Source organism: Entelurus aequoreus, linkage group LG05, assembly GCF_033978785.1.
Source record: "Entelurus aequoreus isolate RoL-2023_Sb linkage group LG05, RoL_Eaeq_v1.1, whole genome shotgun sequence".
Taxonomy (NCBI): domain Eukaryota; kingdom Metazoa; phylum Chordata; class Actinopteri; order Syngnathiformes; family Syngnathidae; genus Entelurus; species Entelurus aequoreus.
Window position 1 is genome coordinate 3,007,411 of NC_084735.1, and position 15,587 is coordinate 3,022,997.

The 15,587-nt window shown below is 36.2% G+C and overlaps 1 protein-coding gene across 3 annotated transcripts in view; it reads left to right on the forward strand.

The window, feature by feature from the left end:
• The window catches only part of LOC133650027 (glutamate receptor ionotropic, kainate 1-like), a 73,926-nt gene that overhangs the window by 5,263 nt on the left and 53,076 nt on the right, over nt 1-15,587 (forward strand). For all 3 annotated transcript variants that reach the window (XR_009826175.1, XM_062046779.1, XM_062046780.1), the window contains exons 3-6: nt 87-344; nt 10,502-10,683; nt 12,621-12,674; nt 12,751-12,921. Coding sequence is in view for 2 of the 3 variants with exons in the window: in XM_062046779.1 (XP_061902763.1) it covers nt 87-344; nt 10,502-10,683; nt 12,621-12,674; nt 12,751-12,921 (665 nt within the window). In the remaining variant the exon portion in view is untranslated. The remainder of the gene's footprint in view (nt 1-86; nt 345-10,501; nt 10,684-12,620; nt 12,675-12,750; nt 12,922-15,587) is intronic.

Consider the following 15,587-nt stretch of genomic DNA (forward strand, 5'->3'; position numbering starts at 1 on the left):
ATATAAAGTAAGTACATTCCAAAAGTAAGTAAGTAAGTAAGTAAGTAAGTAAGTAAGTAAGTAAGTAAGCTGTTTGGTGTTTTCAGTGTGCGACCAGCTGGCCCTAGGGGTGGTGGCAGTGTTCGGACCGTCCCACAGCTCGTCGGTGAGCGCGGTGCAGTCCATCTGCAACGCCCTGGAGGTGCCGCACATTCAGACGCGCTGGAAACATCCGTCTGTGGACAACAGAGACACCTTCTTCATCAACCTCCACCCGGAGTACTCCGCCATCGCCAAGGCCATCCTGGACGTGGTCACCTTCTTCAAGTGGAGGAAACTCACCCTGGTCTACCACGACAGCACCGGTCAATCCACAACACATCACTTTCATTCTGGCCTGGATTTTACCAATCATGCCATACTCACTAACTAACTAACAAACTAACTAACTAACTAACTGACTGACTGACTGACTGACTAACTAACAGATCGACGGACGGACGGGCTCACTGACTGACAAGCAAACGATTGAACAAACAAACAAAGTAACTAACTAATGAAAGATGTAACTAACAAACAAAGAAACTAACAGACTAAACAACTAATGAAGTAACAAACTAACAAACGAAAAAGCGAGTGAACAAATGAAGTAACTAATGAGTGAAGTAACTTAAAAATGAAGTAAATAACAAAATAACTATCTAACAAAGTAAGGAAATAAATAACAGAGTAACTAACAAACGAGCAAACTAAAAAATTAACTAACATTTTAACTAACCAGCCAGTTAACTAATGAGCGAGCGAACAAAAGACAGAGTAACTAACTAATTAATGAAGTAACTAACAAACAAAGCAACTAAGCGACAAACTAACAAACATACAAAGCAACTAACTAATGAAGTAACTAACGAATAAACGAGCAATTGAACAAACCAACAAATTAACTAACTAGCAAGCTAATGAGCGAGCGATCAAACAAACAAACAAACCAACAAAGTAATCAACTAATGGAATAAGAAACGAACAAAGCAACTACTTACATAACTGACTAACTAACTAACCAACTAACTAACTAACTAACTAACTAACTAACTAACTAACTAACTAACTAACTAACTAACTAACTAACTAACTAACTAACTAACTAACTAACTAACTCAAATGAACCCAAATGAATGTATGTATTCATAGTTCTACAATGCCCTAAATTCTCAAAATGTCGCGCCATTTTTAAAGCCGATTCCGACCTTTCAACCATCCACCCACACTACTCTTCCCAGACTATATCAAACACAAAACATGTTTTCCCTTTTCTCCAAATTCCCGGTTTCCCCAAAATTTCCCGGAATTTCCTCCCCATTGACTCATTGACATACAATTGACTCCATATCCAACATTTCTTATCCGATTCGAACCATTCCACCATCCACACACTCCACTCCCCTTGGACAATCAAACTACCAAACATGTTTTCCCTTTTCCCAAAATTTCCTGGAATTTTCTCCCCATTGACAATGAACGGGCAATATACAATTGACTCCGTATCCCACATTTTTTATCCGATTCGAACCGTTCCACCATCCACACACCCCACTCCCCTTGGACAATTAAACTACCGTTTTCCAAGCTAAAAAAATTCCAGGAATTCTGTCCCGGTTTTTCAAAGCCCTATTTTCACCTCTTGCTGGAAAGTTTTCACAGTCCACATTTTTCAACCGTTTTTGACCATTCCACCTTCAAAAAATTCCCCCCATTGCTCCTATTTTTTTCTGATAGAAATTTCCGGTTTTCCTGAAATTCCAGGAATTCTAAAATACCCATTTGTAATTCAAACTGTTACTACGTCAACAGTTTTCAACAGCTACTATTAATATTTTAAAAAATGTTCAGTTTTTCCCGAAATCCTAAAATTTCCAGGAAATTCCCATCCAAATGAATGTATGTATTCATAGTTCTACAATGCCCTAAATTTAAAAAATTTTGCGCCATTTTTAAACCCGATTTGGACCTTTCAACCATCCACCCACACTACTCTTACCATATAATGAACACAAAACATGTTTTACCTTTTCCAAAATTCCTGGTTTTCCTGGAATTTTCTCCCCATTGACAATGAACGGGCAATATACAATTGACTCCATATCCCACATTTCTTATCCGATTCGAACCGTTCCACCATCCACACACTCCACTCCCCTTGGACAATCAAACTACCATTTTCCAAGCTCAAAAAATTCCAGGAATTATGTCCCGGTTTTTCAAAGCCCTATTTTCACCTCTTGCTGGAAAGTTTTCACAGTCCACATTTTTCAACCGTTTTTGACCATTCCACCTTCAAAAAATTCCTCCTAATGCTCCTATTTTATTTCCATAGAAATTTCCTGTTTTCCTGAAATTCCAGGAATTCTAAAATACCCATTTTCAATTCAAACTGTTACTACGTCAACAGTTTTCAACAGCTACTATCAATATTTTCAAAAATGTTCAGTTTTTCCAAAATTCCAAAATTTCCAGGAAATTCCCATCCAAATGAATGTATGTATTCATAGTTCTACAATGCCCTAAATTCTCAAAAAATAAACCAGATTCCAACCTTTCAATCGTCCACCCACACTACTCTTCCGATATATCGAACACAAAACATGTTTTCCCTTTTCCCCAAATTCCCGGTTTTCCCCAAATTTCCCAGAATTTTCTCCCCATTGACAATGAATGGGCAATATACAATTGACTCCATATCCCACATTTTTCATGCGATTCGAACCGTTCCACCATCCACACACCCCACTCCCCTTGGACAATCAAACTACCATTTTCCAAGCTCAAAAAATTCCAGGAATTATGTCCCGGTTTTTCAAAGCCCTATTTTCACCTCTTGCTGGAAAGTTTTCACAGTCCACATTTTTCAACCGTTTTTGACCATTCCACCTTCAAAAAATTCCTCCCAATGCTCCTATTTTTTTCCGATAGAAATTTCCGGTTTTCCTGAAATTCCAGGAATTCTAAAATACCCATTTTCAATTCAAACTGTTACTACGGCAACAGTTTTCAACAGCTACTATCAATATTTTCAAAAATGTTCAGTTTTTCCAAAATTCCAAAATTTCCAGGAAATTCCCATCCAAATGAATGTATGTATTCATAGTTCTACAATGCCCTAAATTCTCCAAAAATAAACCCGATTCCGACCGTTTAACCGTCCACCCACACTACTCTTCCGATGTATCGAACACAAAACATGTTTTCCCTTTTCCCCAAATTCCCGGTTTTCCCCAAATTTCCCAGAATTTTCTCCCCATTGACAATGAACGGGCAATATACAATTGACTCCATATCCCACATTTCTTATCCGATTCGAACCGTTCCACCATCCACACACTCCACTCCCCTTGGACAGTTAAACTACCATTTTCCAAGCTCAAAAAAATTCCAGGAATTCCCGGTTTTCCACAGCCCTATTTTCACGTTTTGCTGGAAAGTTTTCACAGTCCACATTTTTCAACCGTTTTTGACCATTCCACCTTCAAAAAATTCCTCCTAATGCTCCTATTTTTTTTCCATAGAAATTCCCAGTTTACCTGAAATTCCAGGAATTCTAAAATACCCATTTTCAATTCAAACTGTTACTACGGCAACAGTTTTCAACAGCTACTATCAATATTTTTCAAAAATGTTCAGTTTTTCCAAAATTCCAAAATTTCCAGGAAATTCCCATCCAAATGAATGTATGTATTCATAGTTCTACAATGCCCTAAATTCTCAAAAAATAAACCCGATTCCGACCGTTCAACCGTCCACCCACACTACTCTTCCGATGTATCGAACACAAAACATGTTTTCCCTTTTTCCCAAATTCCCGGTTTTCCCCAAATTTCCCGGAATTTTCTCCCCATTGACAATGAACGGGCAATATACAATTGACTCCATATCCCTCATTTCTTATCCGATTCGAACCGTTCCACTATCCACACACTCCACTCCCCTTGGACAATCAAACTACAGTTTTCCAAGCTCAAAAAATTCCAGGAATTCTGTCCCGGTTTTTCGAAGCCCTATTTTCACCTCTTACTGGAAAGTTTTCACAGTCCACATTTTTCAATTGTTTTTGACCATTCCACCTTCAAAAAATTCCTCCTAATGCTCCTATTTTTTTCTGATAGAAATTTCTGGTTTTCCTGAAATTCCAGGAATTCTAAAATACCCATTTGTAATTCAAACTGTTACTACGTCAACAGTTTTCAACAGCTACTATGAATATTTTCAAAAATGTTCAGTTTTTCCCGAAATCCTAAAATTTCCAGGAAATTCCCACCCAAATGAATGTATGTATTCATAGTTCTACAATGCCCTAAATTCTCCAAAAATAAACCCGATTCCGACCTTTCAACCGTCCACCCACACTACTCTTCCGATATATCGAACACAAAACATGTTTTCCCTTTTCCCCAAATTCCCGGTTTTCCCCAAATTTCCCGGAATTTTCTCCCCATTGACAATGAATGGGCAATATACAATTGACTCCATATCCCACATTTCTTATCCGATTCTAACCGTTCCACCATCCACACACTCCACTCACCTTGTACAATCAAACTACCAAACATGTTTTCCCTTTTCCCGAAATTTCCCGGAATTTTCTCCCCATTGACAATGAACGGGCAATATACAATTGACTCCGTATCCCTCATTTCTTATCCGATTCGAACCGTTCCACCATCCACACACTCCACTCCCCTTGGACAATCAAACTACCATTTTCCAAGCTCAAAAAATTCCAGGAATTCTGTCCCGGTTTTTCAAAGCCCTATTTTCACCTCTTGCTGGAAAGTTTTCACAGTCCACATTTTTCAATTGTTTTTGACCATTCCACCTTCAAAAAATTCCTCCCAATGCTCCTATTTTTTTCCGATAGAAATTCCCAGTTTACCTGAAATTCCAGGAATTCTAAAATACCCATTTTCAATTCAAACTGTTACTACGTCAACAGTTTTCAACAGCTACTATCAATATTTTCAAAAATGTTCAGTTTTTCCCGAAATCCTAAAATTTCCAGGAAATTCCCACCCAAATGATTGGATGTATTCATAGTTCTACAATGCCCTAAATTCTCAAAATGTCGCGCCATTTTTAAAGCCGATTCCGACCTTTCAACCATCCACCCACACTACTCTTCCCATACTATATCGAACACAAAACATGTTTTCCCTTTTCCCCAAATTCCCGGTTTCCCCCAAATTTCCCGGAATTTTCTCCCCATTGACTCATTGACATACAATTGACTCCATAGCCCACATTTCTTATCCGATTAGAACCGTTCCACCATCCACACACTCCACTCCCCTTGGACCATCAAACTACCATTTTCCAAGCTCAAAAAATTCCAGGAATTCTGTCCCGGTTTTTCGAAGCCCTATTTTCACCTCTTGCTGGAAAGTTTTCACAGTCCACGTTTTTCAACCGTTTTTGACCATTCCACCTTCAAAAAATTCCTCCTAATGCTCCTATTTTATTTCCATAGAAATTCCCAGTTTACCTGAAATTCCAGGAATTCTAAAATACCCATTTTCAATTCAAACTGTTACTACGGCAACAGTTTTCAACAGCTACTATCAATATTTTCAAAAATGTTCAGTTTTTCCAAAATTCCAAAATTTCCAGGAAATTCCCATCCAAATGAATGTATGTATTCATAGTTCTACAATGCCCTAAATTCTCAAAAAATAAACCCGATTCCGACCTTTCAACCGTCCACCCACACTACTCTTCCGATGTATCGAACACAAAACATGTTTTCCCTTTTCCCCAAATTCCCGGTTTTCCCCAAATTTCCCGGAATTTTCTCCCCATTGACAATGAATGGGCAATATACAATTGACTCCATATCCCACATTTCTTATCCGATTCGAACCGTTCCACCATCCACACACTCCACTCCCCTTGGACAATCAAACTACCATTTTCCAAGCTCAAAAAAATTCCAGGAATTCCCGGTTTTCCACAGCCCTATTTTCACGTTTTGCTGGAAAGTTTTCACAGTCCACATTTTTCAACCGTTTTTGACCATTCCACCTTCAAAAAATTCCTCCTAATGCTCCTATTTTATTTCCATAGAAATTCCCAGTTTTCCTGAAATTCCAGGAATTCTAAAATAACCCTTTTCAATTCAAACTGTTACTACGTCAACAGTTTTCAACAGCTACTATCAATATTTTCAAAAATTTTCAGTTTTTCCAAAATTCCAAAATTTCCAGGAAATTCCCATCCAAATGAATGTATGTATTCATAGTTCTACAATGCCCTAAATTCTCAAAAAAATAAACCCGATTCCGACCTTTCAACCGTCCACCCACACTACTCTTCCGATGTATCGAACACAAAACATGTTTTCCCTTTTCCCCAAAGTCCCGGTTTTCCCCAAATTTCCCGGAATTTTCTCCCCATTGACAATGAACGGGCAATATACAATTGACTCCATATCCCACATTTCTTATCCGATTCGAACCGTTCCACCATCCACACACTCCACTCCCCTTGGACAATCAAACTACCGTTTTCCAAGCTCAAAAAATTCCAGGAATTCTGTCCCGGATTTTCAAAGCCCTATTTTCACCTCTTGCTGGAAAGTTTTCATAGTCCACATTTTTCAATTGTTTTTGACCATTCCACCTTCAAAAAATTCCTCCCAATGCTCCTATTTTTTTCCGATAGAAATTTCCGGTTTTCCTGAAATTCCAGGAATTCTAAAATATCCATTTGTAATTCAAACTGTTACTACGTCAACAGTTTTCAACAGCTACTATTAATATTTTCAAAAATGTTCAGTTTTTCCCGAAATCCTAAAATTTCCAGGAAATTCCTACCCAAATGAATGGATGTATTCATAGTTCTACAATGCCCTAAATTCTCAAAATGTTGCGCCATTTTTAAAGCCGATTCCGACCTTTCAACCATCCACCCACACTACTCTTCCCAGACTATATCAAACACAAAACATGTTTTCCCTTTTCTCCAAATTCCCGGTTTCCCCAAAATTTCCCGGAATTTTCTCCCCATTGACTCATTGACATACAATTGACTCCATATCCCGCATTTCTTATCCCATTCGAACCGTTCCACCATCCACACACTCCACTCCCCTTGTACAATCAAACTACCAAACATGTTTTCCCTTTTCCCAAAATTTCCCGGAATTTTCTCCCCATTGACAATGAAGGGGCATTATACAATTGACTCCGTATCCCACATTTCTTATCCGATTCGAACCGTTCCACCATCCACACACTCCACTCACCTTGGACAATTAAACTACCATTTTCCAAGCTAAAAAAATTCCAGGAATTCTGTCCCGGTTTTTCGAAACCCTATTTTCACCTCTTGCTGGAAAGTTTTCACAGTCCACATATTTCAACCGTTTTTGACCATTCCACCTTCAAAAAATTCCTCCTAATGCTCCTATTTTTTTTCCATAGAAATTCCCAGTTTACCTGAAATTCCAGGAATTCTAAAATACCCATTTTCCATTCAAACTGTTACTACGGCAACAGTTTTCAACAGCTACTATCAATATTTTTAAAAAATTTCAGTTTTTCCAAAATTCCAAAATTTCCAGGAAATTCCCATCCAAATGAATGTATGTATTCATAGTTCTACAATGCCCTAAATTCTCAAAAAATAAATCAGATTCCGACCTTTCAACCGTCCACCCACACTACTCTTCCGATATATTGAACACAAAACATGTTTTCCCTTTTCCCCAAATTCCTGGTTTTCCCCAAATTTCCCGGAATTTTCTCCCCATTGACAATGAAGGGGCAATATACAATTGACTCCATATCCAACATTTCTTATCCGATTCGAACCGTTCCACCATCCACACACTCCACTCCCCTTGGACAATCAAACTACCATTTTCCAAGCTCAAAAAAATTCCAGGAATTCCCGGTTTTCCACAGCCTTATTTTCACGTTTTGCTGGAAAGTTTTCACAGTCCACATTTTTCAACCGTTTTTGACCATTCTACCTTTAAAAAATTCCTCTTAATGCTCCTATTTTTTTTCCATAGAAATTCCCAGTTTACCTGAAATTCCAGGAATTCTAAAATACCCATTTTCAATTCAAACTGTTACTACGTCAACAGTTTTCAACAGCTACTATCAATATTTTCAAACATTTTCAGTTTTTCCAAAATTCCAAAATTTCCAGGAAATTCCCATCCAAATGAATGTATGTATTCATAGTTCTACAATGCCCTAAATTCTCAAAAAATAAACCCGATTCCGACCTTTCAACCGTCCACCCACACTACTCTTCCGATATATCGAACACAAAACATGTTTTCCCTTTTCCCCAAATTCCCGGTTTTCCCCAAATTTCCCGGAATTTTCTCCCCATTGACAATGAATGGGCAATATACAATTGACTCCATATCCCACATTTCTTATCCGATTCGAACCGTTCCACCATCCACACACTCCAGTCCCCTTGGACAATTAAACTACCATTTTCCAAGCTCAAAAAATTCCAGGAATTCTGTCCCGGTTTTTCAAAGCCCTATTTTCACCTCTTGCTGGAAAGTTTTCACAGTCCACATTTTTCAACCGTTTTTGACCATTCCACCTTCAAAAAATTCCCCCCATTGCTCCTATTTTTTTCCGATAGAAATTTCCGGTTTTCCTGAAATTCCAGGAATTCTAAAATACCCATTTGTAATTCAAACTGTTACTACGTCAACAGTTTTCAACAGCTACTATTAATATTTTCAAAAATGTTCAGTTTTTCCCGAAATCCTAAAATTTCCAGGAAATTCCCATCCAAATGAATGTATGTATTCATAGTTCTACAATGCCCTAAATTTAAAAAATTTTGCGCCATTTTTAAACCCGATTTGGACCTTTCAACCATCCACCCACACTACTCTTACCATATAATGAACACAAAACATGTTTTACCTTTTCCAAAATTCCTGGTTTTCCTGGAATTTTCTCCCCATTGACAATGAACGGGCAATATACAATTGACTCCATATCCAACATTTCTTATGCGATTCGAACCGTTCCACCATCCACACACTCCACTCCCCTTGGACCATCAAACTACCATTTTCCAAGCTAAAAAAATTCCAGGAATTCCATCCCGGTTTTCCGAAGCCCTATTTTCACCTCTTGCTGGAAAGTTTTCACAGTCCACATATTTCAACCGTTTTTGACCATTCCACCTTCAAAAAATTCCTCCTAATGCTATTTTTTTCCATAGAAATTCCCAGTTTTCCTAAAATTCCAGGAATTCTAAAATAACCCATTTTCAATTCAAACTGTTACTATGTCAACAGTTTTCAACAGCTACCATCAATATTTTCAAAAATTTTCAGTTTTTCCAAAATTCCAAAATTTCCAGGAAATTCCCATCCAAATGAATGTATGTATTCATAGTTCTACAATGCCCTAAATTCTCAAAAAATAAACCCGATTCCGACCTTTCAACCGTCCACCCACACTACTCTTCCGATATATCGAACACAAAACATGTTTTCCCTTTTTCCCAAATTCCCGGTTTTCCCCAAATTTCCCGGAATTTTCTCCCCATTGACAATGAATGGGCAATATACAATTGACTCCATATCCCACATTTCTTATCCGATTCGAACCGTTCCACCATCCACACACTCCACTCCCCTTGGACAATTAAACTACCATTTTCCAAGCTCAAAAAAATTCCAGGAATTCCCGGTTTTCCACAGCCCTATTTTCACGTTTTGCTGGAAAGTTTTCACAGTCCACATTTTTCAACCGTTTTTGACCATTCTACCTTTAAAAAATTCCTCTTAATGCTCCTATTTTTTTCCCATAGAAATTCCCAGTTTACCTGAAATTCCAGGAATTCTAAAATACCCATTTTCAATTCAAACTGTTACTACAGCAACAGTTTTCAACAGCTACTATCAATATTTTCAAAAATGTTCAGTTTTTCCAAAATTCCAAAATTTCCAGGAAATTCCCATCCAAATCAATGTATGTATTCATAGTTCTACAATGCCCTAAATTCTCAAAAAATAAACCCGATTCCGACCTTTCAACCGTCCACCCACACTACTCTTCCGATGTATCGAACACAAAACATGTTTTCCCTTTTCCCCAAATTCCCGGTTTTCCCCAAATTTCCCGGAATTTTCTCCCCATTGACAATGAATGGGCAATATACAATTGACTCCATATCCCACATTTCTTATCCGATTCGAACCGTTCCACCATCCACATACTCCACTCCCAGGTAATTTTAGTTTCTTTAGCTAATGTCACTTAGCGCACCAATCAATCTTAGCCAATGCAGACGCTAACTAACAATTTTTACACAACAAACGGACTGCACCGTTCACACTATAAAGACTGGAGAAGTGAGTAGCAACCAAAATAAATAAATGCTAATGCTAATTAGTGGAGAGCATGAAGGGGGGACTTACCAATATTGTGGTCATAAGGCGTCTCTGTAAAAAAAAAAATGGAAATCATGTTTCATTTCCCCGCAGGTCTGATGCGTATGCAGGAGTTGATCAAGGCGCCCGCCAAACTCAACCTGAAGATCAAAATCCGCCAGCTGACGCCCGGCAACCAGGACGCACGGCCGCTGCTGAAGGAGCTGAAGAAGGACAAGGAGTTCTTCATCCTCTTCGACTGCTCCTACCACATGGCCTCGGAGCTCCTCAAGCAGGTGCCGGCCATTTCTTTCCACGCAAATATGATGTTTTCACACTTCACAAGAAACAATTTTTCACTTGTCAAGTCAGCGCAATTGAAGTGTATTGGACATTTTCTAATCAAGTAGTCAAACAAGATTGTCTTTCTTTTGATTTACTCGAAAAGCTTGAGCATTCGGAAAGGCAAAGGTCACATTCGCAGCGAGTAAGGAAGGAATGCGCAAGAGGAGAAGAGATGCGTTATTTTTTTTGTACACTGAATACAAGGTGGGAGGGCGGGAGTAGGCTCAGTTTGGAGGGGGGGGAGAGCATATGATGCAACTCAGTGGAAAGCACCGGGTCATCCAGACAATGATGTGCTGTTAAGAGGGATTATTGCGAAATAAATCCATGTATTCTTACATCACTGCCCGTTTCACTCACCCTGGACATTGAAGCCAATATTTTTCCTGGTTCCAAAATGTCCCTGGTTAACAAGACTTCCCGCTTTTGAATATCACTGTTTTTACCCTTTCTTCTTCAGACTACTTCTGTGATATTTTTCATCCGATTCTAACCGTTCCACCATCAGCGCGTTAGTCAGGACATTCAAGTTATCTGTTTTTCGGACATTTTCTGTGAGTATTTCCGATTTACCGTCACACCTATTCTCCAATAAAAGTTGCTACTACTTCCGCATTTCTCGACCGATTCAAACAATTCCAACGCCAACCCACTCAGTTCACACAGGACAATTGTGCTCCGTCGCATATTTCACGGAATTCCAGGGTTTTCAAGAATTTCCCAAAAATTTCCAAGAAATTCCTATCGAAGCGAAAGGGGATTTTCCAAGTTCAACAACGTCCACATTTCTCAACCGTTCCACCATCCGCACACTCTGCTCACCCTAGACATTTTGAACGGGAAAATTCCCCGATTACCCGGAATTACCAGGAAAATTAATGGGCAATATACAAACTTTTAGATGCACCACGTTTCTCAACGGATTTGAACAGTTCCAAAATGCTCCTTGCTCTAACTGTTAGCATGCTAACTGTTAGCATGCTAACACTAGCATGCTAACTTTTTCAAGATTTTTTTTTTGGCAAATTTTTGCAGCAATACACGTTAGAGCAGGGGTGTCCAAACTTTTTAAATTAAAAAATAAATAAATAAATAAATACAAATAAAAATACTACCACTACTAGTACTACTAATAATAATACCAATAAATAAAGTAGGAAATCACAGGCAGAAGTCAACATAAAACCACAGACAGGTGCATTCCTGAATGGCCTTAGAGAGACATAGCAACCCACAAGCAAACAAAGGGCTCATCAACCACCCACATTTCTATTTTGATTCAATTAGTGTTAATTTGGAGATCAGTTTCTCCTACATACCTCAGAAAAGGCACCCCACAGTTCCTAGTCAGCCTAATCTTCTCCAGTTTGAGAAAATACAGACCATCGGGTGTGGCAAGGGGGCGCTGTTGCCTTCCAACTCAACACAACAAGTCTTCTAGCCTATAAAGTAGCGAGGAATCATCTCATTTACAACATCGAAGATAAATCCATGAAACCCTCCGTAGCCGCACTGTGGTAAATGCATTCCTGCATAGTAAATTGAACGGTCACACTTACACGACATTAATCCTACGTAGTAATGCTGGCTGAGGCTGAGCCAATCAGCGGCCACGGTACTGAAAAGTGCTAATCTAGGAACATCAAAGTACTTATGAGGGTTTTTCCCCTACATGTCATTTTACCACCGTGGCAAAATAAAAGCAGCCACAGCTTCAAAGTACTGAAAAGTGCGCCCCGATTGGTTGGTTTGGTGCCATCTAGTGGCCAATACTACTGAAGTATTGACATTTTTAGTTCATTCAGCCATTTTTATTATGCTTGAAAACATACAAAAATCTGCGATACTGCGATACCACAAGCTTTAACTTGCGCATTCTGTTGTTCAGCTTTCCTCCATGGGAATGATGACGGAGTACTACCACTTCTTCTTCACCACGCTGGTGAGTTGTCGCACGGATCCCCCGCTGTTAGCTGTAGCTCAGAGCTTGCTAAATAAAAATATTTGCTGCGTCGCAGGATTTGTTCGCCCTGGACTTGGAGCCATATCGCTACAGCGGCGTCAACATGACGGGCTTCCGACTGCTCAACATCGACGACCCCTGGGTGGCGTCCACCATGGACAAGTGGGCCATGGAGAGACTGCAGGGGCCCAAACAGGACAGCGGCCTGATGGACGGCGTGATGACGGTAAAACGCCACCGCCTGGTGCGATACTGTCATTGCTGTGCAGAGCGGGGGTGTGCAGACCTTTTCCACTGAGGGCCTCACACTGAAAAATATAAGCATGCGGCGGTCATTTAGATATTTTTTTTGTCAAAACCAACACAATATATGGATTATTTTTTACCTCAAGGGTCCCAGTCATAAACATTTTGAAAATAGGCTCCAGTACCCACCCCCCCGCGACCCCGAAAGGGACAAGCGGTAGAAAAATGGATGGATGGAGGTCATATATTAATTAAAAAAAAATAAAAATAAATAAAAAATAATAATAAAAAAATATATATATATATATATATATTAAAAATATTAATTAATATATTAATACAAAAATAAAAATATAAGATATATATATATATATATTTTTTTTTAAATTAATATATGACTTCCATCCATCCATTTAAAAAAAAATATATATATATATATACATATATATATATATATATATATATATATATATATATATATATATATATATATACATATATATATATATATATATACATATATATATATAAAATATATGAATTAATATATTAATTTAAAAAAAATAAATATATATATATATATATATTTTATATATATTTATTTATTTATTTTATAATTTCATTTAAAAAAAAAATAAAATAAAATATATATATATATATATATATATATATATATATATACATATATATATATATATATACATATATATATATTATATATATATATATATATATATATATATATATATATATATATATATATATATATATATATATATATATATATATATATATATATATATATATATATAAATATATTAATTAATATATTAATTTAAAAAATAAATATATATATATATATATATATATATATATTTTATATCTATTTATTTATTTATTTATTTTATTAATATATGACTTCCATCCATCCATTTAAAAACACAAATAAACAAACAAACAAAAACAAAAACAAAAAAAAACAAAAAACAACAACAACAAAAAAATATATATATACAGTATTTAAAAAAAAAATATATATATATGACTTCTATCCATCCATTTTTCTACCGCTTGTCCCTTTCGGCCTTGTCCCTTCAGGTCTGTTGATATAAAATACATTTTTAAATATATATATATATATATATATTTTTTTTAATGTTCATCTCTTTTTGTCAAAAAAAACTGTCTTATGGCAAAAACACAAAATATGCAATATTTCCCCCCCAAAAGATTTTCAAAGTGATAAATAATAAATATAGGGAATATTTGATGTGAAGTAATTGAAGCCTTGAATATTTCAATAATTCATAACAATATTGATTTTTATTAGGATGTCCGATAATGGCTTTTTGCCGATATCCGATATTCCGATATTGTCCAACTCTTTAATTACCGATACCGATATCAACCGATATATACAGTCGTGGAATTAACACATTATTATGTCTAATTTGGACAACCAGGTATGGTGAAGATAAGGTACTTTTAAAAAAAATTATAAAATAAAATAAGATAAATAAACTAAAAACATTTTCTTGAATAAAAAAGAAAGTAAAACAAAATAAAAACAGTTACATTGAAACTAGTAATGAATGAAAATGAGTAAAATGAAGTGTTAAAGGTTAGTACTATTAGTGGAGCAGCAGCACGCACAATCATGTGTGCTTACGGACTGTATCCCTTGCAGACTGTATTGATATATATTGATATATAATGTAGGAAGCAGAATATTAATAACAGAAAGAAACAACCCTTTTGTGTGAATGAGGAGGGAGGTTTTTTGGGTTGGTGCATTAATTGTAAGTGTATCTTGTGTTTTTTATGTTGATTTAATTTAAAAAAACAAAAACAAAACAAAAACACAAAAAAACGATACCGATAATAAAAAACCCGATACCGATAATTTCCGATATTACATTTTAACGCATTTATCGGCCGATAATATCGGCAGGCCGATAATATCGGACATCCCTAATTTTTATACATTATTATTTTTTGAGCAATGACAGTTTGAAAAAAATCCCACTAAAATTATTGGGGATTTAAAAAGGCCCCACTTGTAAAAGTGTTTTAAATAAGACATAAATATATGTATATTTATGTCATGAATTGTTTTTGTTTTTATTTTTAAATTAAACGTTTCTAGAATAACTTCTCTTTGTCGATTATACGTTTTTATAGTTTTTCATATTTTTGTTTTATGCCCTTTTTGTAAAAAAAAAACAACCACACCCTATAAAACACATAAAATATGTAATATTTTCTCCAAATAATATTTCAAAGCGGAATATTTGATGTGTAGTAATTGAAGCCTTAAATATGTCAATAATTGATAACAATATTGATTTTTATTCATTATAATTTTTTGAGCAATGCCAGTTTCAAAAAAATCCCACTAAAATTATTGGGGATTCAAAAGGGCCCCACTTGTAAAAGTGTTTTAAATAAGTCATATATTGTTTAAATTTTTTTTTAATTAAAATTTTCTAGAATAACTTCTCTGTGTCGATTATACGTTTTTATATTTTTTCATATTTTTGTTTTATGCCCTTTTTGTAAAAAAAATAAAAAAACCTATAAAACACATAAAATATGTAATATTTTCCCCAAATAATATTTCAAAGTGTAATATTTGATGTGAAGTCA